Genomic DNA, 17,271 nt, shown 5'->3' on the forward strand with positions numbered 1-17,271 from the left:
CCAGTTGGTTTACATGCATTAATTGTTTGATCTCGATTGTACAACAAGCCCTATTTTTCAATTTTAGGGGAAAACAAATTTGATTATATTACAGGTCGCTGGTGCGTGTGTGAGTGACAGAAAGAAAAGCTCTCTATCGGGAAAAGCGTTTTTTTCGCCAACTAGTTGGTTTTCATGCATTGATCATTTGACCTCGGTTATAAAACAAGCCCTATTTTTGTATTTTAAGGGAAAAAAATTAGATTATATTACATATCGCTTGTGTGTGTGTGTGTGTGTGTGTGTGTGTGTGTGTGTGTGTGTGTGTGTGTGTGTGTGTGTGTGTGTGTGTGTGCGAGACGGGAAGAAAGGCTGTCTTTTGGAAGAAGCAGGTTTTTTTTTACCAACCAGTTTTTTTGCATGCATTAATTGTTTGACCTCGGTTATAAAACAAGTCCTCTCTTTTCATCTTAAGGAATAAAATATAGATTAAATCACAGAATGCTGGTGTGTGTGTGAGTGACAGGAAGACAAGCTCTCTTTTGAGAAAAGCAGTTTTTCCGCCAACCAGTTGGTTTGCATGCATTAGTCATTTGACTTCAGTTATAAAACAAGCCCTTATTTTGTATCTTAGGGGGGAAAAACATTTAGATTATATCACAGAACGCCTGTGTGTGAGTGACAGTAAGAAAAGCAGTTTTTTTACCAACCAGCTCCGCGTGGTCTCCTTAGGCAAGGTTTCTGCCCGCTGGAGGAGTCAGTGTCGCCTTGAAGTGCTGAGGCCGACTGTGCGGCTGACAGCGAGAGTGAGCGAGCGGAAAGGGAGCGAAGGGGAGGGAGTGGTGTGGCTTGTGGGAGGAGGAGGAGGAGGAGGTAGGGATCGGGAGGACGGACTCGCCTTCTCACTTTCTGGCTGTCCTGCAGTCTGACGGCAACAGAATGAGCGCGCTCCTTCTCCTCTCGCTTTGAGAGGCAGCTGCTCTTTCACTTTTTTTATTCCTCAAGCGGGTCAGTCCTTTTCCCCGCCACTGACCTCCTGCCTAGTCATTTGGGACCGTACCATGCCGGTGGTCGGCGTCGCCTCCAAACTCAGGCAACCGTCCTCCGCGGTGAAGCCGGTGCACACCGCCCTGCCCTTCCCCGGCAGCCCGCGGGTGAGCCCCGCCTCCCAGGGCTTCATGGCCCGGCAGCAGGAGCTCAAGGCGGGTGAGGGTGCCCCCATGGTCCACTGCCAGCTGTCGGTCAAGTCCCAGTGCCAGCCGGCGAGGACGCCTGAAGGGAAGTCCAGGGCCGAGAGCGAGGAGAGCCGGATCTGCAAGGTATGTGGTGTGGCTGTCCCGGTTCCCGTGCTTGGTAGAGCAGGTGTTTGCCACTGCGAGTAATGGATGAGCTCATCCTGGTGGCCTATCAGAAATTGGTGACCTATTCAGTCAGGATCTTGGGTCGGTTCCAAGGAAGTGAGCCTTTTGTGTGGTGAAGCAAACAACTAAGGCAAGGGTGTCCAAAGTAGGAGTCTAGTGCGGCGTGCTCACTTAGGAAAGCGCCTGCAACCTGATTTCAAATGTCTAATGGCGCACGTTACACCAGTTTTAAAGTCGCACATCAAGTCTGTATACACGACCCAATCCGAACAACCTTCCCTGGTCATGGTGCAAAAAAAACGACGCAAAAAGTCGACACACATGGTCGCACAAAACACAACCTCCTCACTGGACTTTGTGGATGTTAAAAAAATGTCCAAGTACCACACATAATTCAAAATGACCCCCATATAAATCCCATGCAATGCACGATGGGTAACAAAAAAAAACACATGTAACATGTGATGTATTCAGTTAAGATCCTGAGTCGGTTCCGAGGAAGTGAGATTTTTGTGTGGTGAAGCAAAAAACTAATGTGTGATGGCGCACAATACACCAGTTTTAAGGTTGCACATCAAGAGTGAATTGCTCTGTTTTCACGGCCCAATCCGAACAACCTTCCCTGGTCATGGTGCGAATAAACCGACGCAAAAAGTCGACACACATGGTCGCACAAAACACAACCTTCTCACTGAACTTTGAAAAAATGTCCAAGTACCACACATAATTCAAAATGACCCCCATATAAATCCCATGCAATGCATGATGGGTTTTTAAAAAAACACAATTTACATATGAAGTATTCAGTCAAGATCTTTGGTCAGTTCCGAGGAAGTGAGATTTTTGTGTTGTAAAGTAAACGACTAATGTCTGATGGCGCACATTACACCAGTTTTAAAGTCGCACATCAAGAGCGACTCAGGATATCGGCCATGAGTTGCTCTGTATACACGACCCAATCCGAACAACCTTCCCTGGTAATGGTGCGAATAAACCGACGCAAAAAGTCGACACACATGATCGCACAAAACACAACCTCCTCACTGAACTTTGAAAAAATGTCCAAGTACCACACATAATTCAAAGTGACCCCCATATAAATCCAATGCAATGCATGATGGGTATTAAAAAAACACATTTTACATGTGATGTATTCAGTCAAGATCTTTAGTCGGTTCCGAGGAAGTGAGATTTTTGTGTTGTAAAGTAAACGACTAATGTCTGTTGGCGCACATTACACCAGTTTTAAAGTCGCACATCAAGAGCGACTCAGGATATCGGCCTTGAATTGCTTTGTATTCACGACCCAATCCAAACAACCTTCCCTGGTCATTGTGCGAATAAACTGACGCAAAAATTCGACACACATGGTCGCACAAAACACAAGCTCCTCACTGTACTTTGAAAAAATGTCCAAGTACCACACATAATTCAAAGTGACCCCCATATAAATCCCATGCAATGCATGATGGGTAAAAAAAACTAAACATTTTACATATGATGTATTCAGTCAAGATCTTTAGTCGATTCCGAGGAAGTGAGATTTTTGTGTGGTGAAGCAAAAAACTAATGTGTGATGGCGCACATTACACCAGTTTTAAGGTTGCACATCAAGAGCGACTCATGAATTGCGCTGTATTCGTGACCCAATCCGAACAACCTTCCCTGGTCATGCTGCGAATAAACTGACGCAAAAAGTCGACACACACATCGTCGCACAAAAACACAACCTGCTCACTAAACCTTTTGGATGTTATATTAAAAAAAATGTCTAAGCACCACACATAATTCAATATTCTCCCTATTTAAGTCCCATGCAATGCATGATGGGTAAAAAAAATACATTCTACATGTGATTTACTCAGTCAAAATCTTTAGTCAGTTCCAAGAAAGTGAGCTTTTTTTGTGTGGTGAAGCAAACAAGTAATGTCGCACATTACACCAGTTTTAAAGTCACACCACAAGTCTCTATACAGAACCCAATGCAAACAACCTCCCCTGGTCATGGTGCGAATAAACCGACGCAAAAAGTCGACACACACCGTCGCACCAAACACAACCCCTTCACTGAACTTTGTGAATGTTATATAAAAAATGTCTAAGCACCACACATCATTCAAAACGACCCCCATTTAAATCCAACGCAATGCATGATGGATAAAAAAACAACACATTTTAAGAAGGTTGTCACAGAAGTAAACAACCTTTTACATACTCTTAACATCCAGTTATATTAAGTATACAAAACCCAAAAGCAGTGAAGTTGTCACATTGTGTAAATGGTAAATAAAAAGAGAATACAATGATTTGCAAATCCTTTTCAACTTATATTCAATTGAATAGACTGCCAAGACAAGCTATTTAACGTTCGAACTGAGAAACGCTGTTATGTTTTACAAATATTCGCTCGTTTGGAATTTGATGCCTGCAACGTGTTTCAAAAAAAGCTGGCACAAGTGGCAAAAAAGACTGAGAAAGGTGAGGAATGCTCTTCAAACACTTATTTGGAACATCCCACAGGTGAACAGGCTAATTGGGGAACAGGTGAGTGCCATGATTGAGTATAAAAGCAGCTTCCGTGACATGCTCAGTCATTCACAAACAGGGACATGGCGAGGGTCACCACAACAGATGCCTGAGTAAATTGTTTTGGAACAACATTTCTCAACGAGCTATTGCAAGGAATTTAGGGATTTCACCATCTACGCTCCGTTATATCCCCAAAAGGTTCAGAGAATCTGAAGAAATCACTGCACGTAAGCCATGATATTACGGACCTTGGATCCCTCGGGCGGTACTGCATCAAAAAGCGACGTCAGTGTGTAAAGGATATCACCACATGGGCTCGGGAACACTTCAGAAAACCACTGTCAGTAACTACAGTTGGTCACTACATCTGTAAGTGCAAGTTAAAACTCTACTATGCAAAGCCTAAGCCATTTATCAACAACACCCAGAAACGCAGCCCGAGCTCATTTAAGATGGACTGATGCAAAAATGGAAAAGTGTTCTGTGGATGTGTCCTCTGGGCCAAAGAGGACAAGTGTAAAAGCCAGCATGTGTGATGGTATGGAGGTGTATTAGTGCCGAAGGCATGGGTAACTTACACATCTGTGAAGGCACCATTAATGCTGAAAGGTACATACAGGTTTTGGAGTAACATATGTTGCCATCCAAGCAACGTTATCACGGACGCCCCTGCCTATATCAGCAAAACAATGCCAAACCACCTTCGTAGTAAAAGAGTGCAGGTACTAGACTGGCCTGTCTGTAGTCCAGACCTGCCTCCCATTGAAAATGTGTGGTGCATTATGAAGCCGAAAATACCACAACAGAGACTGTTGACAAACTTAAGCTGTACATAAAGCAAAAATGGGAAAGAATTGTGTGTGTCTCCTCAGTTCCCAAACATTTACTGAGTGTTGTTAAAAGGAAAGGCCATGTAACAGTGGTAAAAATGCCTCTGTGACAACATTTTTGCATCTCATTGAATTAGCTTGATGCTAATACATACTAGATTTGCTATTGACATGCTACTGATTAGCATTAGCGATTTTACCTGGCGATTTCGACACCTCTTCATGCCATCAAACAGCTGCTGCGTAACAAGTACAATACTTACAGTATTAACATTTCTTAGGGCGCAACACAAAACCTACAACAGTGTGGCTTCATGGTAAAAGAGTGCTGTCACGCCAAATTTCTTCCCCCCAACAAAAAACCTCCCCCCGGAAGACATGCCTGAAGGACCCCAACGAGGGTGGAAGGACCTTAAAGCAGCCCACACAGCTGCCTGTTTTAAAAGCATTGTAATTGGCTGATTGTCATTGGTGAAAAATAACTGTAAGGAAAAAATATTAGCATTCCAGCATGCTAACCTTTCAAGCTATTTTTGCTTCGCTAATTTTGCAGCTGTAACCCTAAAGAGTCACATAACTTGCTTAAAGCAGCCCACACAGCTGCCTGTTTTAAAAGCATTGTAATTGGCTGGTTGTCATTGGTGAAAAATAACGGTAAGGAAAAAATATTAGCATGCCAGCATGCTAACCTTCAAGCTATTTTTGCATCCGTAACACTTAAGAGTCATATAACTTGGTATTATCACGCCCTCATTGGGGTCCTTCAGGCATTAAAGGGGCTGTCACGCCAAATGTCTTCAGGGGGGGAAGAAATTTGCTGTGACATTGCCGGTACTAAACTGGCCTGCCTGTAGTCCAGACCTGTCTCCCATTGTAAATGTGTGGTGCACTTTGAAGCCTAAAATACCACAATATCAATTTACTGAGTGTTGTTAAAAGGAAAGGCCATGTAACACAGTGGTAAAAATGCCCATGTGACAACATTTTTGCATCTCATTAAAATAGCTTGATGCTAATACACACTGGATTTGCCATTGACATGCTACTGATTAGCATTAACAATTTTACATAGCGATTTTGACACCTCCTGATGCAATCAAACAGCTGCTGTGTTACAAGTACAATACTGACAGTATTAACATTTCTTAGGGCGCAACAAAAAACCTACAACAGCGTGGATTTCATAGTAAAAGAGTGCCGGTACTAGACTGGCCTGCCTGTAGTCCACACCTGTTTCCCATTGTAAATGTGTTGCGCATTATGAAGCCTAAAATACCATAATGTCAGTTTACTGAGTGTTGTTAAAAGGAAAGGCCATGTAACAGAGTGGTAAAAATGCCCCTGTGACAACATTTTTGCATCTCATTGAATTAGCTTGATGCTAATACACACTGGATTTGCTATTGACATGCTACTGATTAGCATTAGCGATTTTGTCTGTCTATCTGTGTTGGCCCTGCGATGAGGTGGCGACTTGTCCAGGGTGTACCCCGCCTTCCGCCCGATTGTAGCTGAGATAGGCGCCAGCACCCCCCGCGACCCCGAAAGGGAATAAGCGGTAGAAAATGGATGGATGGATGGATGGATGGATTTTGCCTGGCGATTTCGAAACCTCCTGATGCAATCAAACAGCTGCTGCGTAACAAGTACAATACTTAGAGTATTAACATTTCTTAGGGCGCAACAAAAAACCTACAACAAGGTGGGTACTAGACTGGCCTGCCTGTACTCCACACCTGTTTCCCATTGTAAATGTGTTGCGCATTATGAAGCCTAAAATACCATAATGTCAGTTTACTGAGTGTTGTTAAAAGGAAAGGCCATGTAACACAGTGGTAAAAATGCCCCTGTGACAACATTTTTGCATCTCATTGAATTAGCTTGATGCTAATACACAGTGTATTTGCCATTGACATGCTACTGATTAGCATTTTACCTGGCAATTTCGACACCTCTTGATGCAATCAAACAGCTGCTGCGTTACAAGTACAATACTGACAGTATTAACATTTCTTAGGGCGCAACAAAAAAACCTACAACAGTGTGGCTTCCATAGTGTGAATGTGAATGATATTTATATAGCGCTTTTTCTCTAGTGACTCAAAGCGCTTTACATAGTGAAACACAATATCTAAGTTACATTTAAACCAGTGTGGGTGGCACTAAGCGGGGATCGAACCTGCAACCCTCAAGTTGCTGGCACGGCCGCTCTACCAACCGAGCTATACCGCCCCGAGTATAGTAAAAGAGTGCCGGTACTAGACTGGCCTGCCTGTAGTCCAGACCTGTCTCCCATTGTAAATGTGTGGCACATTTTGAAGCCTAAAATACCACAATATCAGTTTACTGAGTGTTGTTAAAAGGAAAGGCCATGTAACACAGTGGTAAAAACGCCCCAGTGACCACTTTTTTGCAAATGTGTTGCTGCCATTAAATTCTTATTAATAATTATTTGCAAAAAATAGTTAGAACGTTAAATATTGTGTCTTTGCAGTCTATTCGATTGAATATAAGTCGAAAAGGATTTGCAAATCATTGCGTTCTCTTTTTATTTACCGACTTCTTGGAGATGTTTGCCAAGTCTTTTCCCGCCGCAAAGCTCCTGGCCTTCCTCTCTCAGGCGCCCGGCAGAGGAGGCGGGGTCATTTTCAAAATCCCCCGCCAAGCAAGTGTCAGAGCGCTGCCCTCTCCCTGACTTCTAAGACGTCCGGTTACTGAGCAGAGCTGCCAGAGCGTCTTCCAGACCGGGAAGGGAAACGTGGGTCGGGGACATCAAAGCGCGGGTCAGCGGGTCTTCGGCTCGCTTTAAATCCTCGCCGCGTGTCCGTGACCCGGTCTGAGCCTGCAGGGCTGACAGGAGGTTTTTTTTTATTTTTTATTTTTTTATTAACTGTCTGTAACCCGACTTTTGTTTCCTTTTTTCCATGTTCTACTGCCAATTTTACTCAAATAATACGCAGGTGTGATTGTCGGTCCACTAAAAGTGTGGTGAAGCATCCTGAAGTTACAGTGGTTGTTTTGTATGATAGTGAGCGTGTGGCACACTCACCAGCTGTACCGACACAGCACTGATACTGTGTTGGTGTTCTTTAATGGTCCTCCGTCACCACATTGACCCGAAATTAAAAACGAATATAGAAAAGGAGTACGGAATGCACGACTCTGGCTGATGAGTCAAACAATACATTTTCCAAAATTTCCATGAAGATCCCATTGCAATGAATGCAACATTTTAAAAAAAGTTCCACATTTCCCGGATTGTTTGTCCGATTCAATCCGTTCCAACTCCAAAATGTTCAGCCTGTTCAAAATTGTGTGCGGTTTTTCAACCGTTTAGAAAAAAAAATCCTGGATTTCCAAGAATTCACAGCCTTAAGTATTAAAAAATTATCCATGTTTTAAACTTCCGCAATTCCCACATCCAAAAATTTCCAGGAATTCCTGTTTTTTTTTTAACCTTTTTTGGAATTCCTGTCACATTTTTCAACCCATTTCAATCTACTGTCAAAACATTCCTCTTAGTCAGGAAAAGAAAATCCTAGTTGGTTTAAGAACTTGAAAAATTCCCGATTTTCCCAAAATTCCTTAACATCATTTTTCGATTGAAAAACTCTTACTTTGATCAACATTTCTTGACTAATTTAAACATTTCCAACACCAACCAATTCAGCTCATTCAGACTCTTAATCATTTTCCCCAAAAAATCCCGCTTTTCGCATCCATCCATTCATTTTCTACCGCTTGTCCCTTTTCCCCAAATCCCTACATTCCCATGAAGTTCCCATTGACATTTTTTAAAATTTCCACAATTCCCAGATTGTCCAATTCAAACCGTTCCAACTCCAAAATATTCAGCCTGTTCAAAATTCTGTGCGGTTTTTCAACCGTTTAGAAAAAAATTCCCGGATTTCCAAGAATTCACATTCTAAAGTATTAAAAAATGTATCCATGTTTTAAACTTCTGCAATTCCCACATTCAAACAACCATTTTTCCACGTTTAACAAATTTCCAGGAATTCCAGTTTTTGTTTTGTTTTACCTTATTTCCAACCTTTTTTGGAATTCCTGTCACATGTTTCAACCCATTTCAATCCACTATCAAAACATTCCTCTTAGTCAAGAAAAAAAAAAATCTAAGTTGGTTTCAGAACTTGAAAAATTCCAAATTTTCCCAAAATTCATTACTATCATTTTTCGATTAAAAAACTGTTACTTTGATCAACATTTCTTGACCGATTTAAACATTTCCAACACCAAACAATTCAGCTCATTCAGGCTCTTAATTATTTTCCCAAAAAATCCCGCTTTTCCCATCCACCCATCCATTTTCTACCGCTTGTTCCTTTTCCCCAAATGCCTACATTCCCATGAAGTTCCCATTGAAATGAATGCGACATTTTTTTTTAATTTCCACAATTCCCAGATTGTTCAATTCAAACCGTTCCAACTCAAAAATGTTCAGCCTGTTCAAAATTGTGTGCGCTTTTTCAACAATTTAGAAAAAAATTCCCGGATTTCCATGAATTCCCTTCAGTTTTAAAATTAATGTTTTAAAGTTCCACAATTCCCACATTTTTCAACCGATTCAAACGATTCCACCTTCAACACATTCAACTCATCCTGGAATTTTTCCACATTCAACAAATTTCTAGGAATTCCCTGTTTTTTTAACCTTATTTCCAACCTTTTTTGGAATTACTGTCACATTTTTCAACCCATTTCAACCCACTGTCAAAACATTCCTCTTAGTCAGGAAAAATAAAATCCAAGTTGCTTTAAGAACTTGAAAAATTCCCATTTTTTCCCAAAATTCCTTAATACCATTTTTCAATTAAAAAACTTTTACCTCATCATCATTTCTTGACCGGTTTAAACAATTCCAACACCAACCAATTCAGCTCACTCAGTATCCTAATAATTTTCTTTTTTAAATCCCACTTTTCCCAAAATTCCCAAATTTCCAGGAAGTTCATTTTTTTTCCAAGTTGCACGATTCCCACATTTTTCAACCTATTCAAAGAATTCCACCTTCAACACATTCAACTCATACGAAACATTCGAACTATCATTTTTCAACATTCAACAAATTTCCAGGAATTCCTGTTTTGGTTTTTTTTACCCTATTTCCAACCTTTTTCCTTTGACTATGTCAGGTTTTCCACTGACAGTTTGTTTGTGTTTTAGTTGTTCCTCTGTGTGTTTAGTATTTCCTGTTTTTAGTTTCTGTCAGCGCTCTTATTTTGTCTGTTTCCTGTTTTTTTTCCTTCTGTGCGCTGTTTTCCCTCATCTGCGGCTGATTGGCATCTGGTCACACCTGGTGTCAATCAGCCTGATTTTATTTGAGCCTGTTTTTGTCCTCCAGTCAGTTGCTGGATTATTGTCATGTTGTTGTTGCGGTAAGCTTTATTACATTGCTGTTTTTAGCTTACTACCTTTTGTTCCCTGCTTCCAAATTGGTTTTCATATTTCATGTACGCCTTCTGTTTCCTGCTTGAAACCTGCTAGCTTTCATGCTAGGCCTTTTTGTTTTTAGTAGCTTCAATGCTAAGCTCCGTTTATTTTCTGGTTCCCATGCTAGCTCTTTTTGTTTGTTATCCACCCACGTGCGCGCTTTTCGCTTTTACCCTTTATTTGTTTTTGTCTTACTGTCTTAAATTAAATCATGTTTTTCTGAAAAATGCCTCCCTCCTTCTCTGCATCTTGGGGTTCGTCTACAACTAACTCTGACAGACTACTCATTTTACTTTTTTCATCCCATTTCAACCATTCCACCGTCAAAAGATTTTTCTTAGTCTGGACAATAAAACTAGTTTAAGACCTACAAAAATTCCCGGTTTTCCGAAATTCTTGGAAGTCAATTGTACAATTTCTCAATAAAAAAACTACTACCTCAACATTTCTTGACCGACTTAAACAATTCCAACACCAACCAATGTAGATCATTCAAGACATTCTTGTTTTTAATATATATTTTTTTTTAAATCCCCCTTTTTCCAGGAAGTTCCCATTGAAATGAATGGGACATTTTTTTCTCCAAGTTGCACAATTCCCACATTTTTCAACCTATTCAAACAATTCCACCTTCAACACATTCAAACTATCATTGTTCAACATTCAACTAATTTCCAGAAATTCCTGTTTTTTGTTGTTGTTTTTTTAACCCTACTTCCCACCCTTTTTTTTTTTTTTTACTATTCCTTTTATTTTTCATCCCATTTCAACCACTCCACTTTAAAAATATTTTTCTTGGTCTGGACAAAAAAACAAGCTGTTCAGGACCGACAAAAATTCCAGTTTTTTCCTGAAATTCCTGAAATTCCATAATGCAATTTTTTAATTAAAAACCTGTTACTTTTCAACATTTCTTGACCGATGAAAAAAAATTCCATAACCAACCAATTCATATCATTCAAAATTTCCCCAAAAAATCCCGCTTTTCCCAAAATTCCAAAATTTCCAGAAAGTTCCCATTGAAATGAATGCTTTTTTTTTTTTTAAAGTTCCACAATTCCCAGATTTTTCATCCGATTCAAACCGTTCCAACTCCAAAATATTCAGCCTGTTCCTACTCTTATTAAATTTTTTTTAAATCCCGCTTTCCCAAATTTCCAGGAAGTTCCCATTTAAATGAATGGGATATTTTTTCCCAAGTTGCACAATTCCCACATTTTTCAAACGATTCAAACCGTTCAACAGCAACCCCGTTTCCATATGAGTTGGGAAATTGTATAAGATGTAAATACAAACGGAATACAATGATTTGCAGATCATTTTCAACCCATATTCAGTTGAATATGCTACAAAGACAACATATTTGATGTTCAAACTGATAAACATTTTTTTTTTGCAAACAATCATTAGCTTTAGAATTTGATGGCAGCAACACGTGACAAACAAGTTGGCAAAGGTGGCAAGAAATACTGATAAAGTTGAGAAATTCTCATCAAACACTTATTAGGAAAAGCAGCTTCCATGAAATGCTAAATAATTCACAAACAAGGATGGGGTGAGGTTCCCCAATTTTTAAGCAAATTGTCGAACAGTTTTAGAACAACATTTCTCAACGAGCTATTGCAAGGAATTTCGAGATTTTACCATCTACGGTCCGTAAAATCATCAAAAGGTTCAAAGAATCTGGAGAAATCACTGCACGTAAGCGATGATGTTACGGACCGTTGATCCCTCAGGCGGTACTGCATCAAAAACAGACATCAGTGTGTAAAGGTTATCACCACATGGGCTCAGGAACACTTCATAAAACCACTGTCAGTAACTACAGTTGGTCGCTACATCTGTAAGTGCTAGTTAAAACTCTACTATGCAAAGCACAACCTATTTATCAACAACACCAAGGAACGCCGCCGGCTTTGCTGGCTCATCTACGATGGACTGATGCAAAGTGGAAAAGTGTTCTGTGGTCTGACGAGTCCACATTTCAAATTATATTTGGAAACTGTGGACGTGGTGTCCTCCGGAACAAAGAGGAAAATAACCATCCGGACTGATATAGGCGCAAAGTTGAAAAGCCAGCATGTGTGATGGTATGGGGGTGTATTAGTGCCCAAGGCATGGGTAACTTACACATCTGTGAAGGCCCCATTAATGATGAAAGGTCCATACAGGTTTTGGAGCAACATATGTTGTTATCCAAGCAACGGTATCATGGACGCCCCTGCTTATTTCAGCAAAACAATGCCAAGCCACGTGTTACAACAGCGTGGCTTCGCAATAAAAGAGTGTGGGACCAGACCTGTCCCCCATCGAAAATGTGTGGCGCATTATGAGGCGTAAAATACGACTGAAGCTCTACATAAAACAAGAATGGGAAAGAATTCCACTTTCAAAGCTTCAACAATTCGTTTTCTCAGTTCCCAAACGTTTATTGAGTGTTGTTAAAAGAAAATGTGACGTAACACAGTGGTGAACATGCCCTTTCCCAACTACTTCGGCACGTGTTGCAGCCGTGAAATTCTAAGTTAATTATTATTTGCAAAAAAAAAATGAAGTTTATGAGTTAGAACGTCAAATATATTTTCTTTGCAGTGCATTCAACTGAATATGGGTTGAAAATTATTTGCAAATCATTGTATTCTGTTTATATTTACATCTAACACAATTTCCCAACTCCTATGGAAACGGGGTTTGTAGTTACAATTAGTGTTTTGGACAAGCTTAAAAAAAGACAACCCCGAAAAAAGTTCTTGCCTGCCTCGACCTGTCTATATAGGTGAGGAAGGGTGTGCGGCACGGAGGGGTAATTAGTCCACCTAATTGTCTCGTATGAGGAACTTTATCCCCTGGCTCTGAGAAGAAGGTATTCCAGTTTTGGAGGAAAGACAAAGGTGCCATTGTTCCCTCACACTTGGAACACAAAAGTCCGACACAACCGCCGTGATGTTTGCACGATGACTCAAATACTTGCCGAATCTCCTCTTTGTTTGGGATTCCGTGCTCTTTACAGATAAGGTTGTGTTATTAGCTCGTCTGACATCGTTGGAAAAGGCCGCAATTATGCTGTCAAGGTGAGATCCATATTTGGCGCTGATATCACGGCCAGACCTGTATCGCCATGTACACAGTTCGGACAGCAAAACGTGGAATTTAGGGGGATTTTTTTTTATTATTTTTTTTTTTTTTAGACTAGACGGGCCTGATTTACTGCAGTCTCCAACACATTCAAAGCGGAATAATGCCAGCGTTGTGCTGGGGAGTCCACCCAGACCCTTTTTATCATAAGGCTGGGATCAGCGCCCCGGGGCTTTTTCAAAAATGTATGAAAATGTAAAAAGATGAGGGGGGAAAAAAGATATTTCTTGTTTTAATATGGTTCGTGTAGAACAGGGGTGTCAAACTCAAACACAGAGTGGGTCAAAATTTAAAACTGAACAAAGCTGCGGGCCAAGGTTGAACAAATGAACCTTTTAATAGTGACCCAAACAAGTTTTGCATTGAATATTGAAGAAGCAAGGCTTATATAACTTTATAGTGACAAGGGAAATAGAGTTTCAAATTATAATAATAATAATTAAAAAATATCAATGGCATATCAAATAAAATGTAAATAAAAATGGGGGAGGGGGCGGAGTTTGGTGGTATCGGGGGTGTATATTGTAGCGTCCTGGAAGAGTTAGTGCTGCAAGGGGTTCTGTTGTGTTTATGTTCTGTTACGGTGCGGATGTTCTCCCAAAATGTGTTTGTCATTCTTGTTTGGTGTGGGTTCACAGTTTGGCGCATATTTGTAACGGTCACCCTCAGTGTGACCTGTATGGCTGTTGACCAAGTATGCCTTGCATTCACTTGTGTGTGTTAAAGCCGCATGTAATATGTGACTGTGCTGGCACGTTGTTTGTATGGCGGAAAAGCGGACGTGACGGCAGGCTGTAGAGGACGCTAAAGGCAGTGCCTTCAAGACACACCCCTAATATTGTTGTCCATGTGAACTTTAACTCCTCCCACTGGATCTTTCCTAGTTACCGATCAACCTGACTAGGATTTAAACCCAGTCCTCTTTGATTGGGAGATACCTGTTTTGACCCCTCAGCCATCCTTGGTACTCTTAAAGGAAAATTTCGGGCCCCAATGAAATTTTTAATTGAGAACCTGTCTCAGTAAACTATGATATAAAAGCTTTCCTAGTTACCGATTGATCTGACTGGGATTTGAACCCAGTCCCTTTTGATTGGGAGCGAGCTGTTTAACCATTTTCGGGAGCGGCACTAAACTTCGTGAAAATCGTGAGGGTTAGCAAGTACGAGTATCAGCGATGAATGCGGTGTTACAGAGGCACCACCGCTGAATAATACCGGCGGGCCAGCTCTAATCTTAATTTTGCCCGCGGGCCAGAGTTTGACACCCATGGTGTAGGAGGACAAACATGAAACAAACCTTCCGAATTGTTATAAATCCCACTGTTTGTATTAAACATGCTTCACTGAGCGCTGTTTCGTCCTACTAATATCGCCGGTCCTTGAACTCACCGTAGTTGCATTGACCGTGGGGCAACAGTTTGTTTACATTTTTAACTTTCTACGGCGTTGCCACAGAAAGTTTTGTGCCACTCCTTCTTTGTCTCATTTTGTCCACCAAATGTTTTATGCTGTGCGTGAATGCACAAAGGTGAGCTTTGATGATGTTCAGTGTATGGCTGCAAGCTAGTCGATGCTAACATGCTATTTAGGCCGGCTGTATGTACATATTGCATCATTATGTTTGTAGCTATACTTGAGCTCATTTAATTTCCTGTACTTATGTCCTCTGTGTATTTATTTTTTTATTTGCATGTCTCATGACACATTATCTGTATGTAATGTTGGCTGCATTTCTGATAGTTTGTGCGCCATGTTGTTCCAGACATCAGCAAATGTTACCCAGCTTGCAAAGACTGAACGGTTCTCGGCTGTGGGGTGCGCAAAAATTTTGCAGCGGAATACAATAATTTTGGGGTGTAAAATATTATGTGTAAATGTTGGACATTCACACAATAATAGCAATGATGATGATGATGATGATGATGATAATATAATAATACATCATAGATGATTTTTTGGTGTATAATCGTAAATGTGTAAATGTTGGACATTCACATAATAATAATAATAACAATAATAATAAAAATATTAATAGTAATAATAAATAGATATTTGGTGTAGAATCTTATATAAATGTTGAACATTCACACAATAATAGCAATGATGATGATGATGATAATAATAATAATAATAATAATAATAATAATAATAATAAAAATAATACAACATGGATAATTTTTTAGTGTATAATCGTACATGTGTAAATGTTGGACATTCACACAACAATAATAATAATAATAACTATTATTATTATTATTATTATTAATAATAATAATAACAATAATAATAATAATAATAATAAATTGATGATTTGGCGTAGAATCTTATTATGTGAATGTTGGACATTCACACAATAATAAAAATAATGTTGATAATAATAATAATGATAATATATCATTTTTGGCGTAAAATCTTATTGTGTAAATGTCAGATATTCACACAATATTATTACTATTATTATTATTATTATTATTAAGATACATTTTGGTGTAGAATCTTATTGTGTGAATGCTGGACATTCACACAACAATAATAACAGTAATAACACATATACGATTTTTGGTGTAGAATCTCATTGAGTAAGTGTTGGACATTCACGCAATAATAATAATAATAATAATAATATTTATTATTATTATAATAAATACATGATTTTTGACATTCACACAATAATGATAATATGGATGTTTTGGGTGTAGAATATTTTTGTATGAATGTTGGACATTTGCACAATACTAGATAGATAGATAGATAGATAGATAGATAGATAGATAGATAGATAGATAGATAGATAGATAGATAGATAGATAGATAGATAGATAGATAGATAGATTGATAGATAGATAGATAGATAGATAGATAGATAGATAGATAGATAGATAGATAGTACTTTATTGATTCCTTCAGGAGAGTTCCTTCAGGAAAATTAAAATTCCAGCAGCAGTGTACAGAGTTGAGATCAATTTTTAAAAAAAATAATTAAAAAAAGTAAAAAGTAAATAATACTACTAATAATGATAATAATAATAATAATAATGATTATTATTATTATAACAATAAAAATATTATTTTTGGTGTAGAATCTTATTGTGTGAATGTTGGACATTCACACAATAATAATAATAATAATAATAATAATAATGATAATTATAATAATAATAATAATAATGATAATATACATGTTTTTAGGTGTAGAATATTTTTGTGTGAATGTTGGACATTCACACAATAATATTATTAATAATAATAATAATAATAATAATAATAATATACTTGTTTTTTGGTGTATAATATTTTTGTATGAATGTTGGACATTTGCACAATACTACTAATAAAGATAATGATAATGATGATAATGATAATAATGATTATTAATATTATAAGAATAAATAGATTATTTTGGTGTAGAATGTAATTATGTGAATGTTGGGCATTCACACAATAATAATAATAACAATAATAATAATAATAATAATAATAATAATAATATTAATATACATGTTTTTTTGTAGAATATTTTTGTGTGAATGTTGGACATTTGCACAATACTACTACTACTAATAATAATAATGATAATTAGATTTTTTTGGCGGAAAATATTATTGTGTGAATGCTGGACATTCACACAACAATAATAATAATAATACTACATAGATTATTTTTGGTGTAGAATCTTATTGTGTAAATTTTGGATATTCACACAATGATAATACTTATAATAATAATAATTGTTATTATTTGTATTATTACTATGAATTTAATAATAATACATGGATTATTTTATGTGTAGAATCGTATGTTGTATGTGTTGGGCATTCACACATTAATAATAATAATATAGATTGTTTTTTTTGGTGTAGAATCTTATTGTGTGAATGTTGGACATTCACACAATAATAATAATTTTAAAAAATTTAAAAAATTGGTGTAGAATCTATAAGTCTACAATGCAGTTAAAAAGGCTCTCTTTTTGTCCTGTGTTTT

General features: G+C 38.4%; 1 protein-coding gene across 4 annotated transcripts in view; it reads left to right on the top strand.

The window, feature by feature from the left end:
* The first annotated feature begins 878 nt into the window (after window positions 1–878).
* nav3 (neuron navigator 3) overlaps window positions 879–17,271 on the top strand; it is a 524,985-nt gene continuing 508,592 nt past the window's right edge. For all 4 annotated transcript variants that reach the window (XM_061913994.1, XM_061913995.1, XM_061913996.1 and 1 more), the window contains exon 1: window positions 879–1,298. In XM_061913994.1, coding sequence (XP_061769978.1) covers window positions 1,041–1,298 — 258 coding nt within the window. In that variant the 5' untranslated portion in view covers window positions 879–1,040. The remainder of the gene's footprint in view (window positions 1,299–17,271) is intronic.

The sequence above is a fragment of the Nerophis ophidion genome, linkage group LG10 (genome assembly GCF_033978795.1).
Source record: "Nerophis ophidion isolate RoL-2023_Sa linkage group LG10, RoL_Noph_v1.0, whole genome shotgun sequence".
NCBI lineage: Eukaryota > Metazoa > Chordata > Actinopteri > Syngnathiformes > Syngnathidae > Nerophis > Nerophis ophidion.